This window comes from Physeter macrocephalus, chromosome 5 (assembly GCF_002837175.3).
Source record: "Physeter macrocephalus isolate SW-GA chromosome 5, ASM283717v5, whole genome shotgun sequence".
In the NCBI taxonomy this organism is placed as follows: Eukaryota; Metazoa; Chordata; class Mammalia; order Artiodactyla; family Physeteridae; genus Physeter; species Physeter macrocephalus.
In genome coordinates this window covers 24,476,752-24,503,249 of record NC_041218.1, presented here as the reverse complement: position 1 = coordinate 24,503,249, position 26,498 = coordinate 24,476,752, and the positions used below count along the sequence as shown (strand labels likewise).

Here is a 26,498-nt window from a genome sequence, read left to right as displayed (position 1 = left end):
ACACTTGCTGGTCACGACTTAATTAGCTACAGCGCTATCCTCATCACACAATTCTTAGTCTAAGAATCCCGGGCAACCCTCCTCTGGACAATCCTCTGCTATACGGTCAAGACTGACGAGGACAAGCCCACAAGCCTGTTGCTGTTTAAAAGGTACACACCAAACGGAACAGAAACAGCAGCCTTCTATGGAACACGATGGTCAGAAACAGAAACTTAGTGGGTTATATACCCTCAGCCTCGGTTTTGAATCAACAAGACAGCAGCTGTGGCATCAGAAGAACGAGATAAGGGAGTGAGTTTTGGTTCGTCAGAGGCATTTTCACAGTGATACGGCCATCGAATCGACCCCCACCTACATAGGACCAGTGGTCAGAAGGATGGGGCGGGCTCCGTGCAGTTTCAATCAGGATGCCGAGAACCTCGGCAGGAGAAGTTGCTAGTTAGTGTACGACCACTGGTTCCAAACACGGTGCCAGCGTGGTCCCAACACTGCCATTCCTCTAACTCCATTAGCTCAGCAGCAGGGACAACACGGTAAGATCGCTTTGATGAAAAACCACACTTGGACGTACTTTTTTGGAGAGCTGGGGATAGAACTATGGGATCGTGCATTTTAATTATGTATTTCCAGTTCCCCGGGGCACAGACCACGAAGAGCAGATTGGAAAATGCTCAGTTTCTATATGGCCTCTCGTACAGGATTTCCTTGTTCTGGGAAATGCTCCCTATTGATTAGAGGCCCACTATGAAGTAGGCAATATTCCAGGTGCTAGGTTTCACTCTATGGTAGCAAATGAAGCAGAGAGAAATCCCTGCCTGCACGGAACTTGTAAGTAGAGGGAAAAGATATTAAACAAGTAAATCGTATAGTGTGACAGAAGGGGATGAGTGGTAAAAGTAACGGAGAAAGCACCGGGGAGAAGTTGCCCCAAATGCACGCACGCATGCATCAAACTGCATGGAGTGGAGTGTCTAGGGCTATAGGGTGAGGAGATGACTCGCTTGTTGAGGCTGGCTCCCGTCCTTGGAACTCAGCAGCAGACCAGTAATAAGCACTGGCAGACCAGGAAACAGCCCTCAGGACGTGGCTGAAGCTCCAAGCCCTCCAGGGAGCTCCTCCTGATCACTCTTTGTCCCATGAACTTCCACGTATGTTTTCTAACCGCATCTTCACTTCACTGCTTTGACAATTTTAGTCTGTTTTAACAAGCACACCATCCTCCCCAAATGGACTGGTCACTCCGATGCCATCTGACGTATCCTCCAGAGTTCTGCTGCACACAGTGGGGCTATAAGAGCGAGCAGGGTACCTGGGCTCTGCACTTCAGGGGACCTGCGCAGTCACGGAGGAAGGAGATGGGAGCAGAGACCTGGCAGGTGATGACCGTTATGAAAATCTTTGTGCATTGCTCTGTTCATTCGGCATACGTGGACTGCACACCCGCTCCATGCCAGGCGCTGGGCTAAGGAGTGGGCATAGAGGTGGGCAAGGAACATACGGACATGTACACAGATAATCAGGATGCCAAACCGAGGTTTCCTTGAGAGCACATACCTAGAGCTGGACTCCTGGGGGTGAAGGGCTGATGATGAAAGGAGAAAAGGGGCCAGGCACGCTAAGCTGAGAGAACAGAATGTGTAAAATCCCTGAGGCCAGCATGGCTGGTTCTGGACACGTCAAGTGCCTCTGCTCAGGAAGAGGGCTTGGTGGAGGTGCAGGGAGGCGAGAGCTACAAAGATGAATGGGGCTCAGAGCATGAAGAACCTTCAAAGCCGTACTGTGAAGGCAAAAGAACCACTGAGATATTATAAGCAGGGGGACAACGTGAACAGATGTGCATTTTAGAAACATCTGTTATACAGAATACAGACCAGAAGGATCACTAGAACACATGAAGGAAGATTCATTAGGAGACTGGGATCCTGCCTGGAAGGAAGATTAGAAGAAACTAATTCCATAAACTCTACAGATTCCTGATAATATGCCCAAGAAATGGGGTGGGTGTTGGTCCCTCAAAGGCTGGGTCTCATAAGCTCAAAAAGAGCCCTAAATTTCTGCTCAACCACAAATTCCCAAGGGCCAGTACCAAGGAGAATCTAACAACAGAACTCAGCCCGTCTTCCCCCCAGCTCGCTTTCCATTTACTTTTCTATTTTTAATCTCCTTTAAATTTACCAGTCCTATATTTTAAGGACGGAGAAACAGCAAGTTAATCCAAGTTAGTGAGGGCCCTTGCATAAGACATGGAGATCAAACCAGGTCTTTCCTGGCTCTCAGAGCCAGCAGGGAATAGGTTAGGAACACAAGAGGAAAGGAGTTGCGCACAAATGTTGGTGAATGTTTGGATGACAGAAGTGATTACTCATTTCTAATTTTTCTATTTTCACAAAATCGTCAATAACCATGTTATTTCTTTAACACACACACACAAACAGAAAAAGAAACCACTCGACCATCTCTTTGAAAAACAAATCTATAGGGACTTCCCTGGTGGCACAGTGGTTAAGAATCTGCCTGTCGATGCAGGGGACACAGGTTCGAGCCCTGGTCCGGGAAGATCCCACATGCCGCGGAGCAACTAAGCCCGTGCGCCACAACTACTGAGCCTGTGCTCCAGAGCCCGCGAGCCACAACTACTGAAGCCCGCGTGCCTAGAGCCCGTGCTCTGCAACAAGAGAAGCCACCGCAATGAGAAGCCCGCACACAGCAACGACACTCACCGCAGCTAGAGAAAAGCCTGCATGCAGCAAGAAAGACCCAACGCAGCCAAATAAATAAATAAATAAATTTACTGGAAAAAAAAAATCTATACAGTTTAAAAGAAAAAAAAAAAAAGGAAGCAGGTTAAAACATGCCTCCCTGAGGAGAGCTATTAGGAACTGTATTGTTCTCTCTCCTGTTTTAAATCCTTGATTTCCCGCCCAAGTCTCCCTGGCATGTGCCACCACGCTCACCCCAGCCCCGCCGGTAGGGGGCGACATGGCTTCCGCAAGGAGTCCCCACCCGCCGGGCAGCGCGAGTGATGGGTGTGCTCTCACTGCTCTCTCTCAAGGTAAGGTGCAGCTCTCCATGGGAGATGCAGCAGAGATACATCAGTGCCCCAACGAACAGAGATAAATGTCATAACTCCAGCCCCCGTCCATAAATACGCAGCGGTAGGAACATCCTTAAACAGCCCCCCGTGCCTAGGATTTAGTGGGCTTCCTTACTTGCTCATGTGCTAAAAAGCGTTTTTAGGAGGGTATTAAATAGGCACATTAGAATCACCCAAATCAATAAATAAGGCGTTCTAGCTGTGTGGAGAGGCTGCGTGTGCCCTGCTCGGCAGGGAAGGGGAGGGAGAAGCTTTACAGAGCGGCTGCTCTGGAGCCTGGGTGGCATGGGAGGAGTCTTTATCCGCAAGACCCCACTGCAGACACGGGGAGGCTCGTTCTCAACAAGGCTGAACAGGAGAACAAGATTCCTCTTCTCTCGCCCTGCTGCCCGTCATCTCCTGGAGATTTACCATGTCTTGAGTGTAACCGGTGGGCACCTTCTTGGAGCAACACACTTCCTCATTACGGTGGTTATTCTTTAACCACCTCCCATCATCTGCTCCTGCCTTTAAGCCCAGGCCATCCATTTGGCTCTTCATACAAAGCTCTGCTCCTCAACAAGCAACCGGCTTATCTCTCCAAATCAATGAAGCTCTCCAGCTCCCCGGAGAGGGATATATTAAGTATCAATCATGCGTATTATTTTACAATATAATTACTTTGGCAATTAATCCATAAGAAGTATTGCTCTCCAGATTCGAACTTCTGCCAACACAAATACAAAGCTCTCGGAGAGCGGTCACACGGCTGGAGACCGAGTTTCCAGGGGAAGAGAGACAAAGCCGAAGACATAAGAGACTAAAGGATGAGAGGAATCTCCCCAGAGTCTCTCTCAAGCCTTGCTTCGTGAGACCAGCAGACCCACTGCTTCATCACGGAGGAGAAATCAAGCAGAAGTGAGGGAAGGACCAATGATCCTACCTGAGTAGGTAACAACGGCTCATGCTCTTAAGAGGCTCACGGGCTGCATCCTGGGGGGGAGTGGAGATACACATTTTCACAAGTAAGATCTTGAGCACGGCACCCCTAGACAGAAACCCACGGCTAGCTCCAGAAAGGTGGGCCTTTGTCTTGTTCACCACTCTGTCCCCAGAACACAGTGTACATTCAATAAATATTTCCTGAAGGGAGAGAAGGAAGGAAGACAGGTTGTGCCAGGCTCATTCCATCGAGAGGCACTCATCTAGTGGCCCTCTGTACTCTCTCCATCAATCAGCCCATCCATCTTTGCCCACAATACCAAGAAGTACTTGTAAGATAGTGAATTTTTAAAAGTCAATCCAATTTTCCAAACATAACTGTTGTCAGTTTTTGCCTCACAATGATCTCATTAAAAAAAAAAAAAGTAGCAACATTTACCGTTTAAATTTTCTATCCATTCCCCTCTCCATCCCTCTGGTGGAGGAGGAACAGTAAAAAGGCTAAGATAAGAGCAGCAGGAGAGAGCGGGGAAGGAAGTGGTAATTGCCAAATGGGATAAGCAGCCTCTGAATAAATGAAAATTAACAAGACTTGTTTTGCAACAGCTTGAAATCTAAGTGAAAAGAATTCACTGATAGGATGAGGAAAAAACTTCATTTGATTCAAAGCATTTAGAACTTTTTTCCTTGGTATTTCTTTTACTGTCCCCCAAACGAACATTATGATGATAAATTAAATAAAGGGCAGACTGAGAGGGTTAAGGGAGATTCAATGAGGAATCCATGTAAACGCACTGAGCACAGGCGCTGGTTCACAAGTCCCTCCACAGAAAGCTTCCTGCCCACCTGCCTTTCCTGTCAGAGGGCAGAAGGAGAGAAAAAAAAAAAAAAATTAGGGGCAGGAAAAAAATAAAAGTATCTTGTATAAATAAAGAGGAAATGGGATTGAAACTACAAAAGACTGGAGTAGGAATCGTGAATGAGAACTGTGTGTGGGAGGTGAAGCCAGAGAGAGGAGGGAAGAGAACATTCTAGCACATGGCCCTCTGCTCCCATTAGCAGACCTCAAGAGGCTGGGGGGTGAGGAACTGCCAGAGTGAGTCAAACACCCGATCATAGATGCTTTCTTTCTTAACTGCATGCTTTTCTTACTTGTCTTACAATCACCCACACTAGGGAAAAAGGTCAAGATATATTGATAAAGATGTTCTACAGGCATCTACATAAATAAAAATGTTCTAGTTAATTAATGGCCTCAAAATATTGGGTATCTGACACTTTCAATTTTGATAAGCAACTTCAGAAAAAATGTGGATTGTTGTAGCCTGTCATGTCAAAAATGAGCTGCTAGCACGCAAAGCTAAAGCAAACAGCCATAAAATCTAACAGAGCTGCTCTCCTTGGTGGCTGATGGGTCTGCTCAGGAATCTCCAGGGGCTGCTAAGGCCATGGGTCTGAAAAGATACAGGAAAGCTAAGAGTTCTTAATTTTCAGCCTAGAGCTAATAGTTTCTCAGTGAAGTTGGCTTTTTCCCGTTCCCCGAGTGTGTTCCGTCAGCTCGCACCTTCTGCGGCTGGTTGCCTGACCTTTGGACATAGTGATGATCTCTATTGACGTGCACTCCTGCTTCCTGGAGGTAGAATATGGTCTCGAGACAATCTTACAAACGCATGTGAGTGTCACAAATACAACTACAGAGCAAAAGCCCATGGGTATCTTAGAAATGTGTGCCAAAAGAAACGAAGGTCAGAAACGGCTCTGCGATGAACTTGTAAGAACATAAGGAACTTTCCTGCTCCCTATTTTCCACTGAAGAATGCGTAGCTCTCGAAGTAAGTCAAGTTTCCACTTAGTCAACAGATACTCAGTGAGTGCCTACCATGTGCCAGGGACTGCGCTAACCACAGTGGGTGCAAGAGAGACAAACAACATAAAGACTCGGGGGGTTGTGAGTCAACCAGAGAAGGTCTATATTCGATAAGGATTCCACGGAAGCATAAGGCAGGGAACTACGGGCAACTTTGGGAACACATTATCAGGGGGAAGGGCTTACTCTAGTCCAGCAGTCAGCAAAGTTCTCTGGGAAAAAGTCAGACGCTGAGAAGAGACAGATGAATAAAAGCTGGCTGCCTCAATGTGGCAAATGTCGATTTTCCAACACGTGGCCTAAAACAAGGCCAAAGAAGAACTAAGGAATCCTGTGCTAGAAAAAGTAGCCTTTTTGTTTTTTCAGTAATAAAAGACAAAACCTGACGTGTTTGCTGAGGTTCCCACACTCACTGCTAAGCAAGGGACCAGGATGTGTGGAAGGCCCTGTGAACTCAGGCATTCTTCAACCAAGCAGACCCCACATTTCCACCTCCCCATTTTCACCATCACATTCTGTCCCAACAACGTAGCTTTACTCACTAGAAGGAATTCCTTCTCAGACACAGCATCTCTCTGTGTTGAGAGTCTGATGAACCCAGTGGCAGGGCGGGAATAAAGAGGTAGACATAAGAGAAGGACTTGAGGACACGGGGAGGGGGAAGGGAAAGCTGGGACGAAGTGAGAGAGGGGCACGGACATGTATACACTACCAAACGTGAAACAGATAGCTAGTGGGAAGCAGCCGCATAGCACAGGGAGGTCAGCTCGGTGCTCTGTGACCACCTAGAGGGGTGGGAGAGGGAGGGTGGGAGAGGGAGGGTGGGAGGGAGACGCAAGAGGGAGGGGATATGGGGATATATGTATGCATATGGCTGATTTATTTTGTTATAGAGCAGAAACTAACACACCATTGTAAAGCAATTATACTCCAGTAAAGATGTATTAAAAAAAAAAAAAAGAGTCTGCAACCTAACATACAGCTGAGATTTAACTGGCAACTTCCATTGCTACTGGACACATTGCTTGGGGATCGATCCTTCACTGAGGGCTAACTGCCCCACTCTGCTATACCACACAGAGGATCTGAATATAGGTATCATGGCAGAAAAGATCCGTTCCAGCTCCACAGATGCGGCCATGAGGACAGACCAAATGAGGATGCTCCCCACCCCTCAAAAAGCAAGGGCTGGGGCTTCCCCGGTGGCGCAGTGGTTAAGAATCCGCCTGCCGATGCAGGGGACACGGGTTCAGGCCCTGCTCCGGGAAGATCCCACATGCCGTGGAGCAACTAAGCCTGTGCGCCACAACCACTGAGCCTGAGCACTAGAGCCCACGAGCCGCAACTACTGAAGCCTGCGTGCCACAACTACCGCAGCCTGCATGCCTAGAGCCCATGCTCTGCAACAAGAGAAGCCACCGCAATGAGAAGCCCACGCACCAAAACGAAGAGTAGCTCCCGCTCGCCACAACTAGAGGAGGCCAGCACACAGCAACAAAGACCCAACGCAGCCATAAATTAATAAAAATAAATTTATTTAAAAAAAAAAAAAAGCAAGGGCTAACGTGAGCAGGAAGAAGGGAACATCACAATAAGACCGCAGTTCTAGTCTCAGGGATGGGAAAGAAGGCACTGCCCTAAAATGCCTCAAGGCTGAGGCCTCCCCAGGTGACAGCATCTATGTGAACAGGATTCAAATCATGCAATCAAGTCTGGGCTCAAAAAGGCCACTTTGGGTCTCTGCTGGTCACTGGATAAGCAGCACTTCACAGGAATGATTTGCTCATTACACAGTAACACCCTTTCAGCCCCTCTTTTTAATGGGGAAACCACACGTATCTAGCAAATGGGGGAGCCTAAGCGCAGACGAGACGGGAACTGGTTCCAAAACCTGTTCTCACAGCCACTAAGGATTTGTGTGTGCAATGGAGATTTCATAACTCCCAAGTCTAGGAGGGAAAGAAAAAAAAAAAAAAAGGAAAACAGATTTAGATCATTTCCAATCAAGACTGGTCTGTAAACAGGCAGCACTGACATCACCGGGAAACCTGTTAGAAATGCAAGATCTCTGACCCTCCTCCAGACCTGCCGAGTTTGAGAAGCATGATGCTAGAACTCATCGGGAGTGAGTTTCAGCACCACGTGGAAGTGCCCAGGAACCATCCTGTGTCTCTAAGTAAATATTACCACCCGCAGCAGCCAGTGGTCAGTGCCAGCCGGTTCCCATCCGGGTCCTGGTGACGACAGTCCCCCTCTAAAGTCTCGGTTCTAAACTGCAAATCAAGAATTTCTTCCCAGTGCAGGGAGAGGAGGAGGGACGAGAGGGAAGGCGACGGATCAGTAAGCACCCTTATCTTCTATTCAGCATAAAACCAGGCTCACCAAACAACCAGGGAAAGAAAAACAAAGTGAGAGCACTAAACACAGCTGGCGATTAGCGCTGACAAAGGCTGAGGGAAGCACCTTTTCCTTCCGTAGAGAATCTAACCCACACTTCACCCCAGGCTGGGGCCAAACCCTGAGCAGGCAGGGAGCTCAGGAAGAAGGGGAAAGAGCTTGCTTTGGAACCAGAATTTCTTTCTCAGATGAAGTTCAAAGTAAATAAAGGTGACTTCTGAGTGACTTGAGTAAAGGGTGTTTTGTTTTCTTTTTTTTTTTAAATTCAAGACCCCACACACGGGCACATGCTACAGATGAGATGCTTTTTTGCTCAAAAAAAACAACAAAAAAAACGCATGCAGGTTTTTTGGTTCCTAAATGCTGCTGGGGGACTGGTTCTGTTTCAAATGTAAGAGTTAAAGCTACAAACATCCTTTTCTCACTGTGTATGCGCATCTCCTCTCCTTCTGAGCGTCGAGATTAAAATCCACCTCCTCTAAACTTGGCTCATTAAAGGCAATCTTCCTGCTAAGTAATGAACCTGAACTACTTTGAAGCCTGCTGCAAATAAAGGTCAAACTATTTTCCTTCTTTCTTAAAGATTTAGAGAAAATAAGCTTCCACAAGGGCAGGAGCCGAACGAGTACCGAGAACTTGCCATTCAAAGGGATTCAAGAGAAGAGTTTCATTTACTTGCCAGCTCCCTGTCTTATCATCCCTCCCCTTCAAATCTCTGCACATCTGCATTGCTCAGTGTGAAATGAGTCAGGAAATGCAAAAGTGAAGGTTCTCATAGCAACGGCTAGCAATCCCACACCATCGTACATAAGCAGTATTGGCAGTTACTAATTGGGCTGCTGCTAAAGGTAAACCCTCAATATACCTCATGTGTGAAGTGTGTGAACCAGCATTCCAAGAGAATTGGAAACTTATGTGTTTCTCAGCTTATGTGTTTAAATCTGTAGCTTTAAAAAGTGGGCACGTGAAGAAAAACCAACCCAGGAAAAACCAATGCTTAGCACAATCAATCTATAACCCCACCGAGAAGAGACCTAGGAACATAAGACAGCTGGGCCACGGAGGGGCCCAGGTCCTACATGAACATACGGGAGAAATTTGAGCAAAGGTTGCGCTCTAAAGAAGCAGCTTGCTCCAAAGAAGCCCAAGGCAGCTTCTCGGCTTCTTTGGAGCCATCCTAGAAGCACGTGACCCTCTTCTCGTTAGGGCCCTAATTACTCTTCTGAGAACTGGATTAGCATTAGCCCTTGGCTAGCTTACCTTTAAGCTCAGGATACTTCAAAACTGAGCCCTGACATCCAATTAGAGTGTTTATCTGATGAACTGAGGGAAGACACCAGCTGTCTTCTAAGCTGTCTTCACCTCCTCATACAGATCCCATTTACGTCAGGGCAAAAATCCAATCAACTCAATTTCCTGAGCAATGGAAAGAGTCCATAAGGTCATGGCATTTTAGGGCTAGAAAGAACATCAGCTCGCATTTAACCTAATCCAAGGCCACGTAAACTGGGACCATATCCCGGAGTTAACAATAGCTGGGGTAGCGCCCAGAAGCGTACAGCCAAGGGGGAGCCAGCAGTGAGGACAGGTACCCATGTGAGCCTTGTTAAAGGCCAGAGTCAGCAGTAGGGTCTGGATGAGAACAAGGTCTTCCCATTTCTTGTCCAGTGAACTTTCTTATCATTAACTGTCCTTTAAAATATCTCAAACTCACCTTTCACCACTTTCATTCCCCTAAAATTCGGCCTCCCAGTCCACTCTACTAAGCTGAATATTTCCAGCCGTACTAAAAGGCAACAATCTCGTCAAGTCCTCTATAGGATCATGGAAAGCAATGGGGACAAAATGCTTGACTAAGTACAAATGCTAATTATCGGTGGTAAACATTACTGTGACAGTTCTTACCGTTATAAAATCAAGGCCACTCACCAACAAGTGAAAAAACAGTCTAGTGAAGGAGAAAGAGACAATCAATGAGAACAAGCACAAATGCCAACATGGTACTGTTTCTGTGAAAAGTCATGAAGATGCCATACTGGGAGAGGGTGCAGAAGAGCAAACAGCATGACAAGAACGTGCAAAGTTGAAAGAAAAAACAAAAGACTCTCTCTTTGAAAATTCTGTGCCATGAATTGTGCAAGCAGTCAGGTCCTTGAACGGGAGTGCCAGGCTTTTTACAGGGCATGCTGGGAAATCTCAGCCTTGAGTCTTCTTTCTGTGGTGCCCCCTCGGCTTGCCGCAGGTTAACGTCCAGATAAATGTAGAGTTCCTCAAGAAATCCCTGATATTCTCTGAGCACCTTTAAAAAGTAGAACTCAAACACGCTTGGATGTGTGTATGAATGAGTCACTTCGCTTTAATCAGATCCAGTGTCCACTGAAATCTGAAAGGAAGTAAGATTAGAAAGCCCAGATCATTTCTAGGGGCTCAGAGAGCAAACGTGCTGATCTGCTGGGATGAGCACCTTCCCAGGGGCGTCCAGGCAAGGGATAGAGACCACCGCCCTAAGTGCAACCTCCAGGGTCCCTCACCTCTGGAAACATCTGGGGCTGACAGAGCCCCCAAAGCTACTATAATGATATCTTTTGAACTAAAAAGACCCATCAGCTTGACACTTGGCCTGAACTTTGAATAGAGCACTGGAAAGCAGGAGATGGCCCAGAAAAGCCAGGATGTACGGCTGTAACAGCCCATCTTCCAAATTGGGACAGTATCATGGTTGTTGCCAGGGAACGAGTTCAGTGACCACATAAGAAAAAATTTTTTAAAGTATATTCTGTATGAGATGGAAAAAATTATTCTTCCCTGTTTACAGATGTGAGGGGCAATTTGGCAAGAGTCTTCTAAAACTACACTGACAGCAAATGAGGCAATATGTTAACAATTCAACAAAAGTAACGGAAAGATTTTTGCACAGTTCTGTAAATTTGGAATTATAACAAAATAAAATGTTATGAGTATTATTTTAAAAAACCCAACAACTTCTGATGCTTAAGTGCTAGATATCCTGGGACATTTAATCACCATAATCAAGACACTGTGAAATATGCATCAGATCTAACAGTCCAGGGAACCTTGGCAGGCATCTCCTCAGAGGAAAGCCCTTTGTCTATCTCCAAGGTTAACAGTTTTATGCATTATCTGTCAAAACTCTGCTACCTGAGGTAGTCAGTTTAACCCTTTCATCTCCATATGAGAAAGGAGGGTTCCTTGGAGGTAAGTACTGCTGCCCCTCTAACCTGTTCTCCCTGAGCTCTACTGAAGAATCACCAGGACTAGGCAAGTAGCTCGGCCTTTTATTAGTAAAGCAGCTGAATAATTTATAAGGGTTGCATAGGGCCCATTAGAAGTGCCAGAGCAGTAATAACTGGCTTAGGACTTTGCTTACTCAGGGCTAAAGTTTAATTTGTCCATAAATGCCCCTGCTCATAAACCCATCCCACAGGTCTGACTCGCTCTCTCTCTCCTCCCCAATCACATGTCCTAGCCATGCTGTCAGCTTAGGTGTGTTCCTATTGGGGCCAAGAAACAAATCCAAACTCTAAAACAACAACTGAAATCTCATATCCACATTACTACATTTCCTAAAGAGGGCCACCACCATCCCCTTCTTAAGCTTTGCTTTTGGTCATCCCAGAAGAAAGGTGGCATCTGGTTGCTTCCTAGCCAACAAGAGAGCACAGGCAGATGAAATGAATGGACGGAAGACTGGAAAAACAGAAGAGGTAAGACCTTCAGCACATTCAATGTCAAGTTGTGCAACACATTCTAAATGACAGCACGTAGGATAAGATCAAGAAAATGTGCTCTGCTCTTTATTTAGGAAGTTAACTTTCCTAGGCCTCAGTTTTCTCATCTATGAAATGGGGATTGTAATGGTATCCACCTAACAGCTGTGGTAAGGAGTAAATGAGTTAATTCACAGCGTATAATACTCATTAAGGTTATTATTAGAGAGTCAAATCTCGAGAGAAACCTAATCCGATCCCCTCACTCTTTGAAAAAGTCCAAGGCCCAGAGAGGTTGTGACTTTGAGGGGCAGTTTTAAGCCTTAGTCCAGTTCTCTAGACAGGCACCCGGTTTGGTACTCTGTTTTCCATTTTAGGGCTGCGGTGGCTCTAGCGCTCATTCTCCATGGTAATAGGGTTGTTATTCTGTTTTCAGAATTTCCAAATAAGCTAATAAGTGTTAGCCCAGAACCACTGTGCATCCATTCATTCATCCAAGAACTGTCCAGTGAATGCTGACTCCGGATTAGGTGCTGTTCTAGGCACTAGTACAGGGGCTCTGCAGTCACAAGACAAGGTCCCTGCCTTCCAGCATCTTACACTCTGGTGATACAAAGAGTCACGAAAACAAACAAATAAGTAAACTGGAAAATTTCAGACAGTGGCAAGTAGACAAAATTAAAAGGCGACACGCGAGAACCACGGCAGAGGTTAGAGTCAGGAGGGCGCAAGTCTCTTAAAAGAGGTCATTCAGGACAGTTTCGTTGCAGTTTAATCTGTAAGGAGATGGCATTGTAACACCAGTTTCAGCATATGCAGACATGAATAGGCATGACTGTGTGTGATAAGAAGGAATCATACAAAGTGGCACAAACCCCTAAAAATTTCACTCTTGGGCAGTCACATCGGGAATAAAACATACCACCCATTAATGACTTTATCAAAATAGACCTTTTCTGGCCACTCCGGTACAGATGTGTGGGTTAAGGCAAAAGGACACCAGAGCAATGGAAGTGGGGATCACGTGGCTCTCTTTCAGGTGAAGTTCATTTTTCTGGCCTCGGGAGGTTGGATTCTTAGCTCCTTGGCATCTGCGCGACGTGCCACGAAATTCCTGCCCCAAGAACCAGTTCAGGGGATCAAAGAGCTATTCTTACTCTCTCAGTTCAGGCCAATGGAGGGAGGGAATGGCGGTAGAGGCAGGCCACTCACCCCTCCGTTCAGCACCCCCCTCCACAACGGGGCCATTGAGCGGGCGCCACAGTCAGGGGCTGAGAAGAAAAGGCCGAAGGAAAGCATACAGAGTCCCTGCGCACAGACACGTCATTCATCACCAGGCAAGTGCCAATATCTGGGAACAGCCATCTCAATTTCTGCAAATCCTCCAACCTGCAACAGCTGCTGGTGACTCTGGAGGGCAGCGCTGCTGCTGACGGTGCCAATCCCCAGCCCTGCCCGGGAGCCAAGTCCACATTACTTGGGTTAGAGACATGCTGGCTGCCGAGAGCGGTGACAATGGACTTCACGGCTTATAAAGCAGCTTACAAAGGGCTCCCGTGTATTTCAAAAAGCACTTCGGAGAGCTGGTGAGAGAAGCTATCTGCACAAACGCATTCAAGCAGTTTATTCCTAACCCACTTAGTTCAAGGTCTCTGTCAGAACCCGTGGACAGAGTGGAGGAAGGTGCAGGGAACTGCGAGGGGGCTGGATGGCTTGGCAGCTGGGGGAGCTCGGGCAGTCAACCCCATCCCCTCTCCTCTGGAGCCCCAGCAGGCTGGGAAGTGATGGGCAGCAAGCAGTCCTTCACCTGATAACAGATGTCATGAAAACATGAAAGAGTCTGTGGGATTCCGTGGGTCTTTAGTGAGCTGTTTGTCTCAACTGTCTCCACCAGCATCCTCATGCAGCATTTACAAATGAGACTCTGAACACTCCGAGTACCATCTAGATGCCTGCCACCATACAACCCCAAGGAACCTTCACCTGCCCCGTACTTTCACTGTGAGGCCAGCCACTGGATCTCATGCTCTGCTTATTACTCCAAACACTCCGGGGACCCGCTCATCTCCTCCATGCCATCTATACTTGCCTTGTTAGACTCAGTTTCCGGAGAACAATTTTGCCAGGTAACAGGAACAGAGATCAAAACAAACTAGAGACTAGGGAAAAACATAAATAAACACAAACACTGAGGCTCCCGTGTTTGGAGGCCAGAGCTCATGGAAGCCACTAAAGGACACGTCTAACAGAGTACACCAGACACGAAACACAAACCACTCTCACGGAAGAAAAGATATACAGAGGTAGGTAACAATTCTTCACGAATTCTGTCGTGCCCACTGACCTTTCCAACTTGTAAACTTCTTTTGAAAAGCTGATGGGCAAGACAGAATGGATAAAGAATTGCTACCCACCTCTGTATTTATTACCTAGAATGCACATCTATTTTCCAGCGTGACTTCCCTGGATTTTTCACGATGTGTTTTTAAAAGCCAGAATTCACCAGGAGGAAGGGTCCCTGTGACAGACCTCAGAGAACCAACATTTGCTACCACAAGGAAAGAGCACAATGATGTGAATGCACAGCTATCTACCAGAGCTTTACTTCCGGCCCTCAATCTGCTGCCAGAAACCGGCCAAACCCTGGCTGAGGCAGAGCTGGGCACGCCTCAGCCTAGGAGCCTCCACTCCCAGGTCCACAATCCATGACTGGGCACTTCTGACTTGGTTCTTACGATCTAGGCGGTGGAGTTTCCATGTGCCAAGAGGAAGAGTTCCCCGAAGAGAACTTAACTACTGGCATTTATTTAAGGATGTGCTGTACTGTGGTGTAATCTAAATGTTTCTTGTCAAAAAGAAGCTCCGTGAAGGCATATACTATCTCCCTCTCTTGCCCCTTGCAGCGCCAAGCAGTAACAGGTGTTAAAAAAAAAAAATAACCTCTGGCTATCCAGCTATAGAGGAGAGGGGTGTGAGCCTGAATAAAAGCGACAACAAGTATCTGTTACCAGGTCCCCCCACCCACCAACCTGCGGGGAAGAAAGTCCCTCCTGTCTAGTCAAAGCAGGCTGCTCATCAGGTACATCACGTGAAAGTGAATGAGGCCACTCCATGCACTAGGCCTCTTCTGACATGAAGGGTTGGTCTGTCATCAGCACATCCTAATCAGCAGTACTCACAAATGAGGCTAAACTTAGGGAATTTTTAAATTCTTTTCCATCCAACAGTGAGAATCAAGAGTAAAAAAGAAACAGTTTGCTGAAGAAGAGACTAAAATACCTCAGGGCCCTAGAGGAGTTATTTCTGCAGTCCCTGCACATACGACATCATTCATGAAGAAGGCAGTGGTACAAATATAGCATAAATGTCGTCTGCTCTAGCTTGTAATTTAAAATGCAAATGCTAATGAGCGAACTGGTGTATCAGTAGAGTTAATAACCGCATGCCTAGCACAGGGGCTGCATCCAAAACACACACAGAGAAGAGACAGACACCATGTTCCAATTTAAAAATAAAAACACCCAAATTAACCCTAGAAAAATCACTAGCAGATGCACAAGCTCAGGAAGAGGAGGCACACCAGGGCAGGGAAACGGGAACTTCTCCACCCGCCAGAGACTAACTAACTAGTCCATTTAAATATCTTCCTACATATAGTGAAGGTAAGCATGGGAGTTACTAGGGTTTATTCAGGACTGCTAATTGTAAAGCGTGAGTATAATAAGGAAAACTACAGGGAATCCAAAAAGCTTACACAGAAAGTTTCTCCAAAGCCCGTTTAGAAGCCTGTAAGTCAACTCTGCAGGGAGCTGTATGTCCAGAAATCAAAGGCCGCTGAATAGAGACGTAGCTTCTCATTTATTTTATCATAGGCAAAGGATGGCTTAAAAAAACCCTGAAAACAGGGGCTTCCCTGATGGCGCAGTGGTTAAGAATCCACCTGCCAATGCAGGGGACACGGGTTTGAGCCATGGTCCGGGAAGACCCCACATGCCGCGGAGCAACTAAGCCCGTGCACCACAACCACTGAGCCTGCACTCTAGAGCCCACGAGCCACAACTACTGAGCCCACGTGCCACAACTACTGAAGCCCACGCGCCTAGAGACCGTGCTCCACAAGAAGAGAAGCCACCACAATGAGAAGCCCGTGCACCACAACGAAGAGTAGCCCCGGCCCACTGCAACTAGAGAAAGTCCATGCGCAGCCATGGAAGACCCAAAGCAGCCAACAAATAAATAAATAAATAAATAAAATAAATAAATCTATTTTAAAAAAAGAAGGAAAAACCACCCTGAAAACATACAAGGCCTGGATTAAGTAGGTAATTTAAATAAATGGGAAAAAGCTCTAATGACGAGAAACCGCGACTGAGAATGCGGTTGTGTCTCAGACGCCCTCCAAATATGAAAGGAACTTCTGTGAATTGTTCTTGCTCCTACAAGGTCTGTGCTTGGCAGCCCTACATCAGGATCTGGGACCGGTCCCATGGCACTGAGACCGAGCACAGCTCCTTGGGCTTCCTCAGAGCCCATCGTGATGTGACCAGTGGTCCTATCCAGTTCCTTAAGTGGAAACCCATGGCGCCCCCTCAGGGGCAACAGGAGAGTATGCTTGGGCTAGCTGCCCATACTGGATACCACGTGTTCTAATGCCCATGTCAGTGCTGTTATATAAAGGGCCAGGAAGAGACTCTGGCAAATCCATCCCATTAGTTTGGGGAAGCCTCAGGAAAACTTTCTGAAAGGAACCCAAGGTGTGCAAAGACCCGGGGCTTGGGGGCAAAGACACTTTTCAATGATGAAGAACTTTTTTGCTTTTTAAAATCCAGTCATGGGCTTCCCTGGTGGCGCAGTGGTTAAGAATCTGCCTGCCGATGCAGGGGACATGGGTTCGAGCCCCGGTCCAGGAAGATCCCACATGACGTGGAGCAACTAAGCCCGTGGGCCACAACCACTGAGCCTGCGCCCTAGAGCTCCCAAGCCACAACTACTGAGCCTGCAAGCCACAACTACTGAAGCCTGTGAGCCTAGAGCCCATGCTCTGCAATAAGAGAAGCCACTGCAATGAGAAGCCCACGCACCACACCGAAGAGCAGCCCTCGCTCGCCGCAATTAGAGAAAGCCCACGCGCAGCAACGAAGACCCAACGCAGCCAAAAATAAATAAATAAATTTAAAAAAAATCCAGTCATATCTCTGTTTGAAAGGGGAATGTGAGAGGTGGTTCCCATAGCAACCAAGATTAAGTCTTATGGGCACAGTGCACACTGTTCACCCCAGGGCTGCCCATTACCAGATTTCTAAGCATTTCCCTTTAATTTCAAATTACCACACCATTTACACTCCCTCTCCTGCATCCAGGACACGCCATTTCCTACTCTTGGGCTGGCCAAATAGACACCCCCTCAGGGTGGGGAAGTGGTGAGTAGCCCAATCGTGGATGCTGCTGCTTGCCACCATTACTACTAAATGGCTGGTGGAAAATGCCAATAGGCTGACAAGATGGCATTGAAATATTCACACTGAAATTTATTTTTCTGGGGATGCCACAAGAATGGGATTAGAACCGAGGCATCAGGGCACAACCAGAGACAGGTGCTGGTATTGGAAAGACTCCAGCAAAGAACAGCCATTAGAGCTCTGTAAGCTTTCCATTCCTTCCCCCCATGCCCACCAGGAGGAAGGCAGCCTAAATAACCTTTAACAGACTCAGAAAGAACCTTAGAGTAGGAGGGCAGGAGAAGGAATGGAAAAAAGGAACCCTTGGGGAAAAACTCACAGGTCTGACCTTCTTGTATCACTCTACTGGCTCTCATAAGCACTGCAGAGAACAGGCCTGATACCTCTGCAGGATATTTTCCCCTTATCTCATTGATATCAAAACTCCAGAGCAGCAAGAGTAAAAGGCAGAAGTCAGAGGACTTAGAAGGCAAGGGTTCTTTTCACTTACCTTTGACCTATCCACCCAGAGGCAATCAATGGGCCTATCCAGAAACTGAGGATAAATCAACGTCTTTCTTTTCTTGGCACGGGAAACCCAACTGAGATGGTGAGGGCAGAACATCCCAATTGGGAGGCTGTGCCACCCCTCAGACTGACTCCGCAGAAGGCAGGGCCACCACGAGGACTCTCTCCCCCTCAGTTGCTCGAGTCTCTGGACTGACTGGCTGGGAACTGCCATATGGGCCTTGCTGCTTCCCTCATCTCTAGGTCCCAGCATCACACCAAGATGAGCAGGCCAGTCTAAAGGAAATAATTAACTAGGAAGCGGGAGAGCAAGAATGCATCTTTAAGTGTTCTAGCTCCAAGGTCTGTGGCTGCCATTAAACCATGCTGAACAAATCTTATTTTTATTGATGTCTTTATTACTCTCTCTCAATCAAAAAAAGGAAATTAAAATGACCACTGAAAAAAATGGAATCCTTGCCTCTTCTACCCTGAGACACTCGACCGTGTCCTGTACGTCTCCTTTGATGCCTCTACTGGTCCTTGGGTACCGGCCTTCCTAGGTCTCTTACCACCCAGGTCACTGTCTTCTGATCCTTCTGCAGTTTGCCAATGTCCTCCCTAAAAGCGTGGTCCTCAGATGGAACATCACACTCCAGGCCTGAACTGACGCGGCTGAGCCAGCACTTGGCTCTATCCCTCTCTGGATACTGTACTTCTGGGTTATGAATCAGGATTGCCTTAGCCTTTTTGACAGTATCACAGAAGAATAATTTTATAAAAGGCTAGGAATTGTTTCTCCTCCCCTTATACTTCTTACAAATATTTTTTTTCTTCACGTCTATATATCCTGTACTTCGGTAGATACAAGTACTCTGCTTGAAGGCTGGCACCATATCTTACGCATTTCAATATTCCTAGCAAAGTGCCCAGTGGATATAAAAAAAATTATTAAATAGCCATGCGATTGAGTGATCCACAAACATGAGGAGGCTCATTCTGGGGATGATTCACGATCTAAAGATGGAAGATAATCAGGCTGTAATCGTAGGCTTGCACTTCCATCCACGTGACCGTGGGTGATGGTCTGCCTGCAGAGACGGGGAGCTAAGGGCAGAGTGCTGAATGTTCCATGGCGGGAGACCCAAGAAGGAGATTTACACGACCAGACAAAAGCAGAGGGAAAAATGATCGATGAGTCCATCCATTTCTTTCCGCGACTCTTCCTGAGAGCTAATGATACAGGCAAAGATGTTTTGCCTAGATGAATCGCACCCAGCTTGCCAAAAGAAAATGTTCCAGATCTTCTTGGATGCTCAAATACCATCTCCCTTGGGAAGTCCTTTCCATTCCTCAATTGATGGTTCTTTCCTCTGCATTCTCATGGTATGTGGCCTATACTTTTCATAGCTCCATTTTGTTTTTCCCTGTTAAAGTTTTTCATATGGCTGTCTCAACTATTAGATTAAAAGACATTCAAGAAAGCAGAAATTATCTGATTAATTTAAGCATCATCCACAAGTCTGGGAAGAAATTCTTGATCTGCAGTTTAGAACTGAGACTTTAGAGGGGGCCTGTCGTCACCAGGACCCGGATGGGGACCGGCTGGCACTGACCACTCACTGGCTGCTGCGGGTGGTAATATTTTCTTTTAGTGGGCTTATAAAAATCTTGGCCTCATTAAAAAAAAGTCTCCCCAAACCTGCTTATTGTGCTAATATTTTCTGACAAGTGACCCTAGAGGACCTTCTGACACGAATGTAATTCGTATAATTCACAATGATACCTTTAAAAGTGAACAAATAGAGCAGCCCTAGAAAAGTTTCATGTCAAGCTGCCCACTTCCAGTAATGGGACCCAACTGGAAGCAAGTAGGAGGCAGGGACAGAACCAAATGGGCAAGTCCCAAGAGAAAGAACACTCCACTTTACAAATATCCATTAAGTTGCAGTTCAATTAAAGTATCTGAAAAGAATTCATAAGTATCAGCAGATCCTGTAACTGCTTAATTAAGGATAGAAGCCCAGCAAACACAACTACAATAACAGCCTGATTCATTAGCACCTCTGTGATAGCAGAATGGGATTTCTCACTTAAACATACATTGGTGTTGTGTTAATTTGGTTAGGCACTGGTAATCAATGGGGAGCCACCATTCCTGGGGCCCGGAGATGAGGATGATATTCCTGTTCACCTTCCCTCTCCTCTCTCATTAAAGTTCTTGGTCTACTGAAACAGGCAGTTGATATTCCTATTAGGATTGGCTGGAGAAGAGACATTACAGAGACAGAAGGAAATGAGGTACTCTGTTCAAAGGCATTCAGGGTGGAAGGACACACAGCCAACCCTTTAGCTCACCATGCATATACCCGCCACCATTTATCAAACCCCAGACATCTAGGACCTCTCCTCATTGCCTCCCTTGTCATAAGGCAGCTTCAAGAGGGGACTTATAATCAAAGAGAAAAAAAAATTGAAAAAGGCCAAAGGGCAGGCAAAGAAAAGTCTCATTTTCTAGTCTTGTTCCATATGACTAGGTAACTGGTTAATTATAAGCCACCTGCTGTGATCCACATGGAAACCCCCTGCCAGGTGGCTGCTGCATTCTAGGTGGTTTGTACAGTGAGTTCCACCCCAGGTGACAGACATCCACTCCCCACCATGCCAAACCTGTCTCGGTCCACAATTCCTCGCACTTATTGCTGTCCCACCGTTAAGAACAAACACGGAAATGTAAATGGGGTAGGCTCAGTGAGTTAGAAGACTCCAAATAACTGACACAAGACTCCTTAGATTACTTTACACTGAAACCTCAAATTATTACCCTCTTCTCATTCAGGCAATTGGTTTACAGGCACTAACTTGATACCTGCTATGCTTAGCCAACGGGACAACTTCCTGAACTGTGCCCTCAGCATGACCCAAGTAGCCCAGAGCTAAGAAAGAAATGCAAAATAAGGCAACATAATATAAAGGTCACGGCAATAAGGCACACACTCCAGGCCCACTGGTGCTTTGAAATAAAAATGTGAATCATGGGCCAAGCAATCTGCAAATATGTGCCTCAGTATCCCTTTAGACGAGATACTAAGTAAAAGGTGACACACGGGACAAGTGAAAATGAACTAGAAATAAAGACTGAAGGTAAATTGCTTTTGTTCTAAGAGAAGGAAATGTATGGAGTTCATTAAATGCTAGATGAGGAAAAAGGATGCTTTTAAACAAGTGTTGGGGGCCTGAGGAATGTTGACCTTTCTGTTAACTCGGGACAAGAACTGCCTGTGACTGCCTCTGAGACTGAAATAAGTGCACATAGGAGGAGGCCACAGCAGCAGGCGGGGGGACCTTGAACCGTCTCAGTGCCGAGGCGGGAAGGTCACCCGCTCACCGGCTGAACCTAAGCCAGGTGCTCAGAGGACTGAAGGGCAAGAGCTCTCAGGAGGCGCTGGCCTGTTAGCTACAGCTGACTTTGCCCAGCCCCACCTGCTATCCCATCTGACCAAGCAATCATTCCACATGCAGGGGTGCAGGAACCATGATGGAGAGGCCAGCTGGCTCGGGCCAAATGCCACTCCCTATCAAGCTGCGGGGCCGTCTGCCCAAAAAAGGCCACGTAAAAACGGAAAGTGTCCACCCCACCTTGAAATCCAGAGGGCTCTCCAAAAGGCTGGGAGCCACGATACCACCGCATATGGGATTGCTGAACAATTATCTTGACTTTCCCCTTGAGAATCACAACCCTAACGTCATTTCCAGCAGACGTCAATTTTACAGGGTGCAGGGCACATTCCACAGAGAGCTGCCAAGCCGTGTCATGAGGACCACCTTCCAGGTGAGCAGCTGCACGGTGTAAGCATCGTGTCTGTCTACGCTGACGTTCAGCTTGGTGGTTGGTCCCGGATGACCGAGGGACCCTTCTCTCTAGGATCCTCCAGCCATGTTCTCCATCGCATTCGTTCTGTCTCTGCAGGGTCACTGCCCTAGCAATCATTTACTTGTATCCTTTCTGAGTTCCTGTTCAGACCAGTGCCTCTCAAGTTCCTGATATCTTCTCACGTCATCTCTTTTATATCCTCATTAGCCAAGGAGACTTGGTGGAGTCTTTACAGTCTATAACTGGCACTATGAAGACAATAGGCACACCGAATAGCTTTTCCAGTATCCATGCCACGTTCTGCACCAATCCTAAGAATCAGCTATAAAAGTACTCAAGATGCTGACATCCTCAGAGTGTTCCCTTGACCCTTTAGCATTCACTTTTCTGTATTCCTTTTTCCATTCTATTAGATTGTCGTGAAGAGCAGTCTATTTTAAATTCTCTTCCTTATTGCCCACATTTACTCCCCAGTCGCACTGACAAAGATCATCTGTGGCTTACCAATTAATCAATAGTATAAAATCACCCCCTAGTTTTTAACTACTTGATCTTTTAAGGTAAAACCCCACACTGCTGACTCCTTGGAATTCTTCCCTCCCTTGGCTTCCAGAAGACTGCTCTCTGAGGATTCTCCATCGAATCCTCTGACCACCAACTATCTGTTCCAAGAACCTACTCTTAGTGTCGCCCTTGCTGGTGGATATCAAAATCCGCTCAATAACGCAAGCCTTGGACCTGTTTACTTTCTTTCCCATGCTCAATGTCATCCCCCATCCTTGACCAAAAAACCTCAGTCATTCCCTGAATTAGGAAGTCTTCCTCTTAAATACTCTTCCTATCTCTCCTCTCCTCCATCACCAGATTTCGGGCCTCTATCCCTCTTGCTTCTTAACCACTCTCCCAGCCTCCAGTCTCACATATACCAATGTACCTACCAAAATAAACTTTCTTAACACAAGTGTGAGCATGACACACCCCTGATACCTTGAGCGCCTCTGAGGGTCCATAGTATATTCCACAGAAGACTAGCTTCCATCTGTGTTTCCAGCCTCACCCCACTCTTCACTCTTTCTACCCCACCAATACCAAAGGATTCATGGTTTCCTGGACACATCAGAATGTATCATACCTCTACATCTTTGTACCTGCTGGTACCTCTATCTAGAATACTCCTCTCTTCCTCCCCACCTGTCCTGTCCTTACAACACTGCAAACTCCTATTTATCCTTTAAAACACAGCTCAGATACACAATCCCCGATCTCCACCTAACCAACCATTCTCTCCTCTGTGCTACTTCTGTGCATTGTAAATAATTCTATTTTCTCACCTAACACCCAGCACTACAGTCTGTTCATGTATCTGTCTTCCCTCTAGAGCTTAAGACGTAGGACTGTGTCTTACCAGGATGCAGAGTTCCTTGCTCCAGACTCAAAGAGGAAAGCCAGCGGCTTTTCTTTTACTGAGCATCTTGCTTAGTCAGGAGGAGGCCAGGACAGCTCCTAGGCTCCTTCTCTTGATTTATTTGAATTAATGGGGAGGTCAAAGTCTCTGTGGTAGAGCCACAGGTACGTGCACACATACTGCACAACTGTGCCATTCCATACAGAGTTAAGGAAAGCTGCAGTTATGAATTCACTAAGTCTTTGTGAGAAGAACAGGAAGGAAACATTTATTGATGATCTACTTTATGGCAGGCTTGCTCTAAACGTTTATACATCCTGAGAGGCAAGAAACTTTCTCCAGTTAACTGATGTGTAAACTAACGTTTGAAGAGAGTCGAAAACAAACAAACAAAAAAACAAACCTCCCTAAAGGCCCCTGCTTGTACAGAGAGCAGAGCCATGATTCAAACCGAGGCCAGCTTTCTTTTCCAACTTTTCAATGTCCTGTATCCCTGCCAGTTTTCTAAAGAAATCAGAAGACGCATAATACAACTGCATAGAGTACGGCAGGAGAAAAATGTAAAAGCTTATATTTTCATCAGGAATTTGCTTCTGTAATCTATCTTTCAGTGTAAGTTAACTCAAGCAATTCCTTTTGAGAATTGCTAAGCTTAGAATAATGCCAAGTACACAGAGGAACCGGCTGATGCCGAGTTGAGTGATCAGGCTGCTTGTGTTTCAGCAAGGTACCACCAGAAGGGTTCTGCAGGAAAACTCCAGGCAAGACAGGTTTAAAGCTCTGAGCCGGCTCCATTCAGGTGGTTTTAAGTTTGGAAGCCAGAACTTCAATGTTTTCTTTCCCCTATAGATCTGCAGCCAGGTTTCCAGGAAAGAATAATACTGTTTCTCTTTCACACCTCTGGGATAAAGCTCTGCCAAAAGGATGCTTTTGTTTTGCAGGCAGAGGGCAAAGAATGAGTTGAATATGTACCTCAAACCCTGTAACAAGAATTCACTGCTAAGAAACTCCTCCGCTACAGAAATCTTAAGAAAAAGGGCACAAACGGCTCCATGAAAGGACTCACACACACTGCCACTCTGCCCCTCAGTTTACTTACAACTCATATTTGCAGACACGAAAGCACAGCCCTCCAGTGAGGTATGGACTTCTTGCGGCCTTTCTTCTCTAGAGCTGCCCGAGCTGCACAAAGCCTGCAGAGCTGGGCAGTGATCAGTAACCTCTTAAGAGAGCTCAGGAGCCTCACGGAGCAGTGAGGGCCAAGCAGCGACAGTGAGCTTCACGGCCTTGTGCTCGGTGAGTGGCTAATCGCACTTAACAACCCATTTAGTTGGGGCCTGAGGGAGACCCTTATGGGGAAGAAACCATCAGTGCCTCTGAGGAGAGCAAGGCTGAGGCGATCTGGCAGGGGATGGCAAACACGGCCCCCAGTTCTCCTCCCCCACGGCAAATTCTACCCCAGCACTCAACAGAAGTCGTGCTGAGGGAGCAGGCTGGCCTCAGAGGAGGTGGTGTGCAGTGGGTAAACACAATGGAATACAATCTTTGGGAGTGTATATCGGGGTGGGGTGACCCTCTCCCTCAGAGACCACAGCTGCGAAGTACTGATGGAAATAAATAACTGTCTGCCGGCAGAGAAGAAACGAAACTGTCTGCTCCTTGAATGCACACATGTAAATTTCTCAAAGAGCACAGTTCACACACAGACTTGCTGGCTTGTGAAATGTTAACTGGATAAGACAGGATAAGCAAGATGGACAGTCAGTCAGCAAAGTACAGGAGGAAGGCTTGCCCTGGCATGGCACCCTTAGTGCAAGAGGGAAATACCAGGGACGCAGGGGCCTGCGAAGGTAATGCCACATCTGGGGTTCCATAAAGGATTTGGATCCTAATGACACTTGAAAAGAATAAAAGAGCCCAAGTGGCACTGCCTGTGGAGCTACAAGGGCAGAGCGTCTGGGCGCCCCCGCGGCCTTGCCCGTGACTGACACAGGAGGGCGGTCCATCCCAAATGGGCGACACCAACCGTGAGCACTCCATCATTAATGTTTTGCTATGTCTGGAGTTCCCTTCCCTCAGGCTGTCTTGTTAGCTGTCCTGCGGTTGGCAGGAACGAGAAGCAGGACAGGACCAGTGCTGGGTCTGCAGTTAACAGCGGGATCAAACCTAGGAACTCTGCGTTCACATCTCAGTTAGAGGCTGAAGCACCTACATGGGCTCCAAGTCCTGTAGAAAGGAGGGCATGTGACCTCCAGGGATGACTTCTGAGCTCCAAGAAGAATTTTCAGAACAACACATAACACAGAAGACTTACCTGCGAGCAAGAAGGTGATAAGGCAAGTTTCCTTTGGCAAATACAGCTTGAGACGAGACCCACTGAACACATACTCCACCACGGCTTCAGAACGACCTGCCCGCTGAAGGAAGGGCAGAAACTGCTTTGCTTTTTGGGTGTCCTGGGGGAGAAAAGAAGAATCGTTAGAAAAGTAATGGAATCTAGGTAAATGTTTCTTTCTCTCCGGTCTAGGGCAAAAAGTCTGGCAGACCACAGGAAGCTGGGCGAAAAACCCTAGAATATCAGACATTTCTGAAACCAGGACAAAAACAAGATACCGATGTGACTTTCATAGGAGAAATATAGTTAATCAAAAGCTTCCAGAACATTCTCACTCTCTTCTCCCCTCTGTTCAATTACTAAAGCGGATATAAAAGTTAGGACGGTGCCCTGAAATGAGAATTTCACTCCTTCTCTGGAATAGGAAAAAGAGCTCTTCTTCCTTCTACATAAAATTGAGGGGAGGGCTTCCCTGGTGACGCAGTGGTTAAGAATCCACCTGCCAATGCAGGGGACACGGGTCTGAGCCCTGGTCCGGGAAGACCCCACGTGCTGCGGAGCAACTAAGCCCGTGCGCCACAACTACTGAGCCTGAGCTCTAGAGCCCGCGAGCCACAACTACTGAAGCCTGTGTGCCACAACTACTGAAGCCAACGCACCTAGAGCCTGTGCTCTGCAACAAGAGAAGCCACCAGTGAGAAGCCTGCGCCCCGCAACAAAGAGCAGCTCCCGCTCACTGCAACTAGAGAAAGCCCGTGTGCAGCAGCGAAGACCCAATGCAGCGCCCCCCCGAAAAAAAATTAAATAAATGAATAAATAAATTAAAAAACAAAACAAAAAAAACAAACAAAAAAAAAATTGAGGGGAGAAGACCAATACTCACCTTCTTTGGAGATTAATCTAATCTTTAATTTTCATTAAAAAAAAAA

At 46.8% G+C, this 26,498-nt stretch overlaps 1 protein-coding gene across 1 annotated transcript in view; it reads right to left on the bottom strand.

Annotated features, from left to right (window-relative positions):
* Window positions 1-26,498, bottom strand: part of SND1 (staphylococcal nuclease and tudor domain containing 1) — a 321,421-nt gene that overhangs the window by 3,406 nt on the left and 291,517 nt on the right. Inside the window, exon 15 of the mRNA XM_028489790.2 lies at window positions 25,549-25,690. Within this exon, the coding sequence (XP_028345591.1) occupies window positions 25,549-25,690 (142 nt within the window). The remainder of the gene's footprint in view (window positions 1-25,548; window positions 25,691-26,498) is intronic.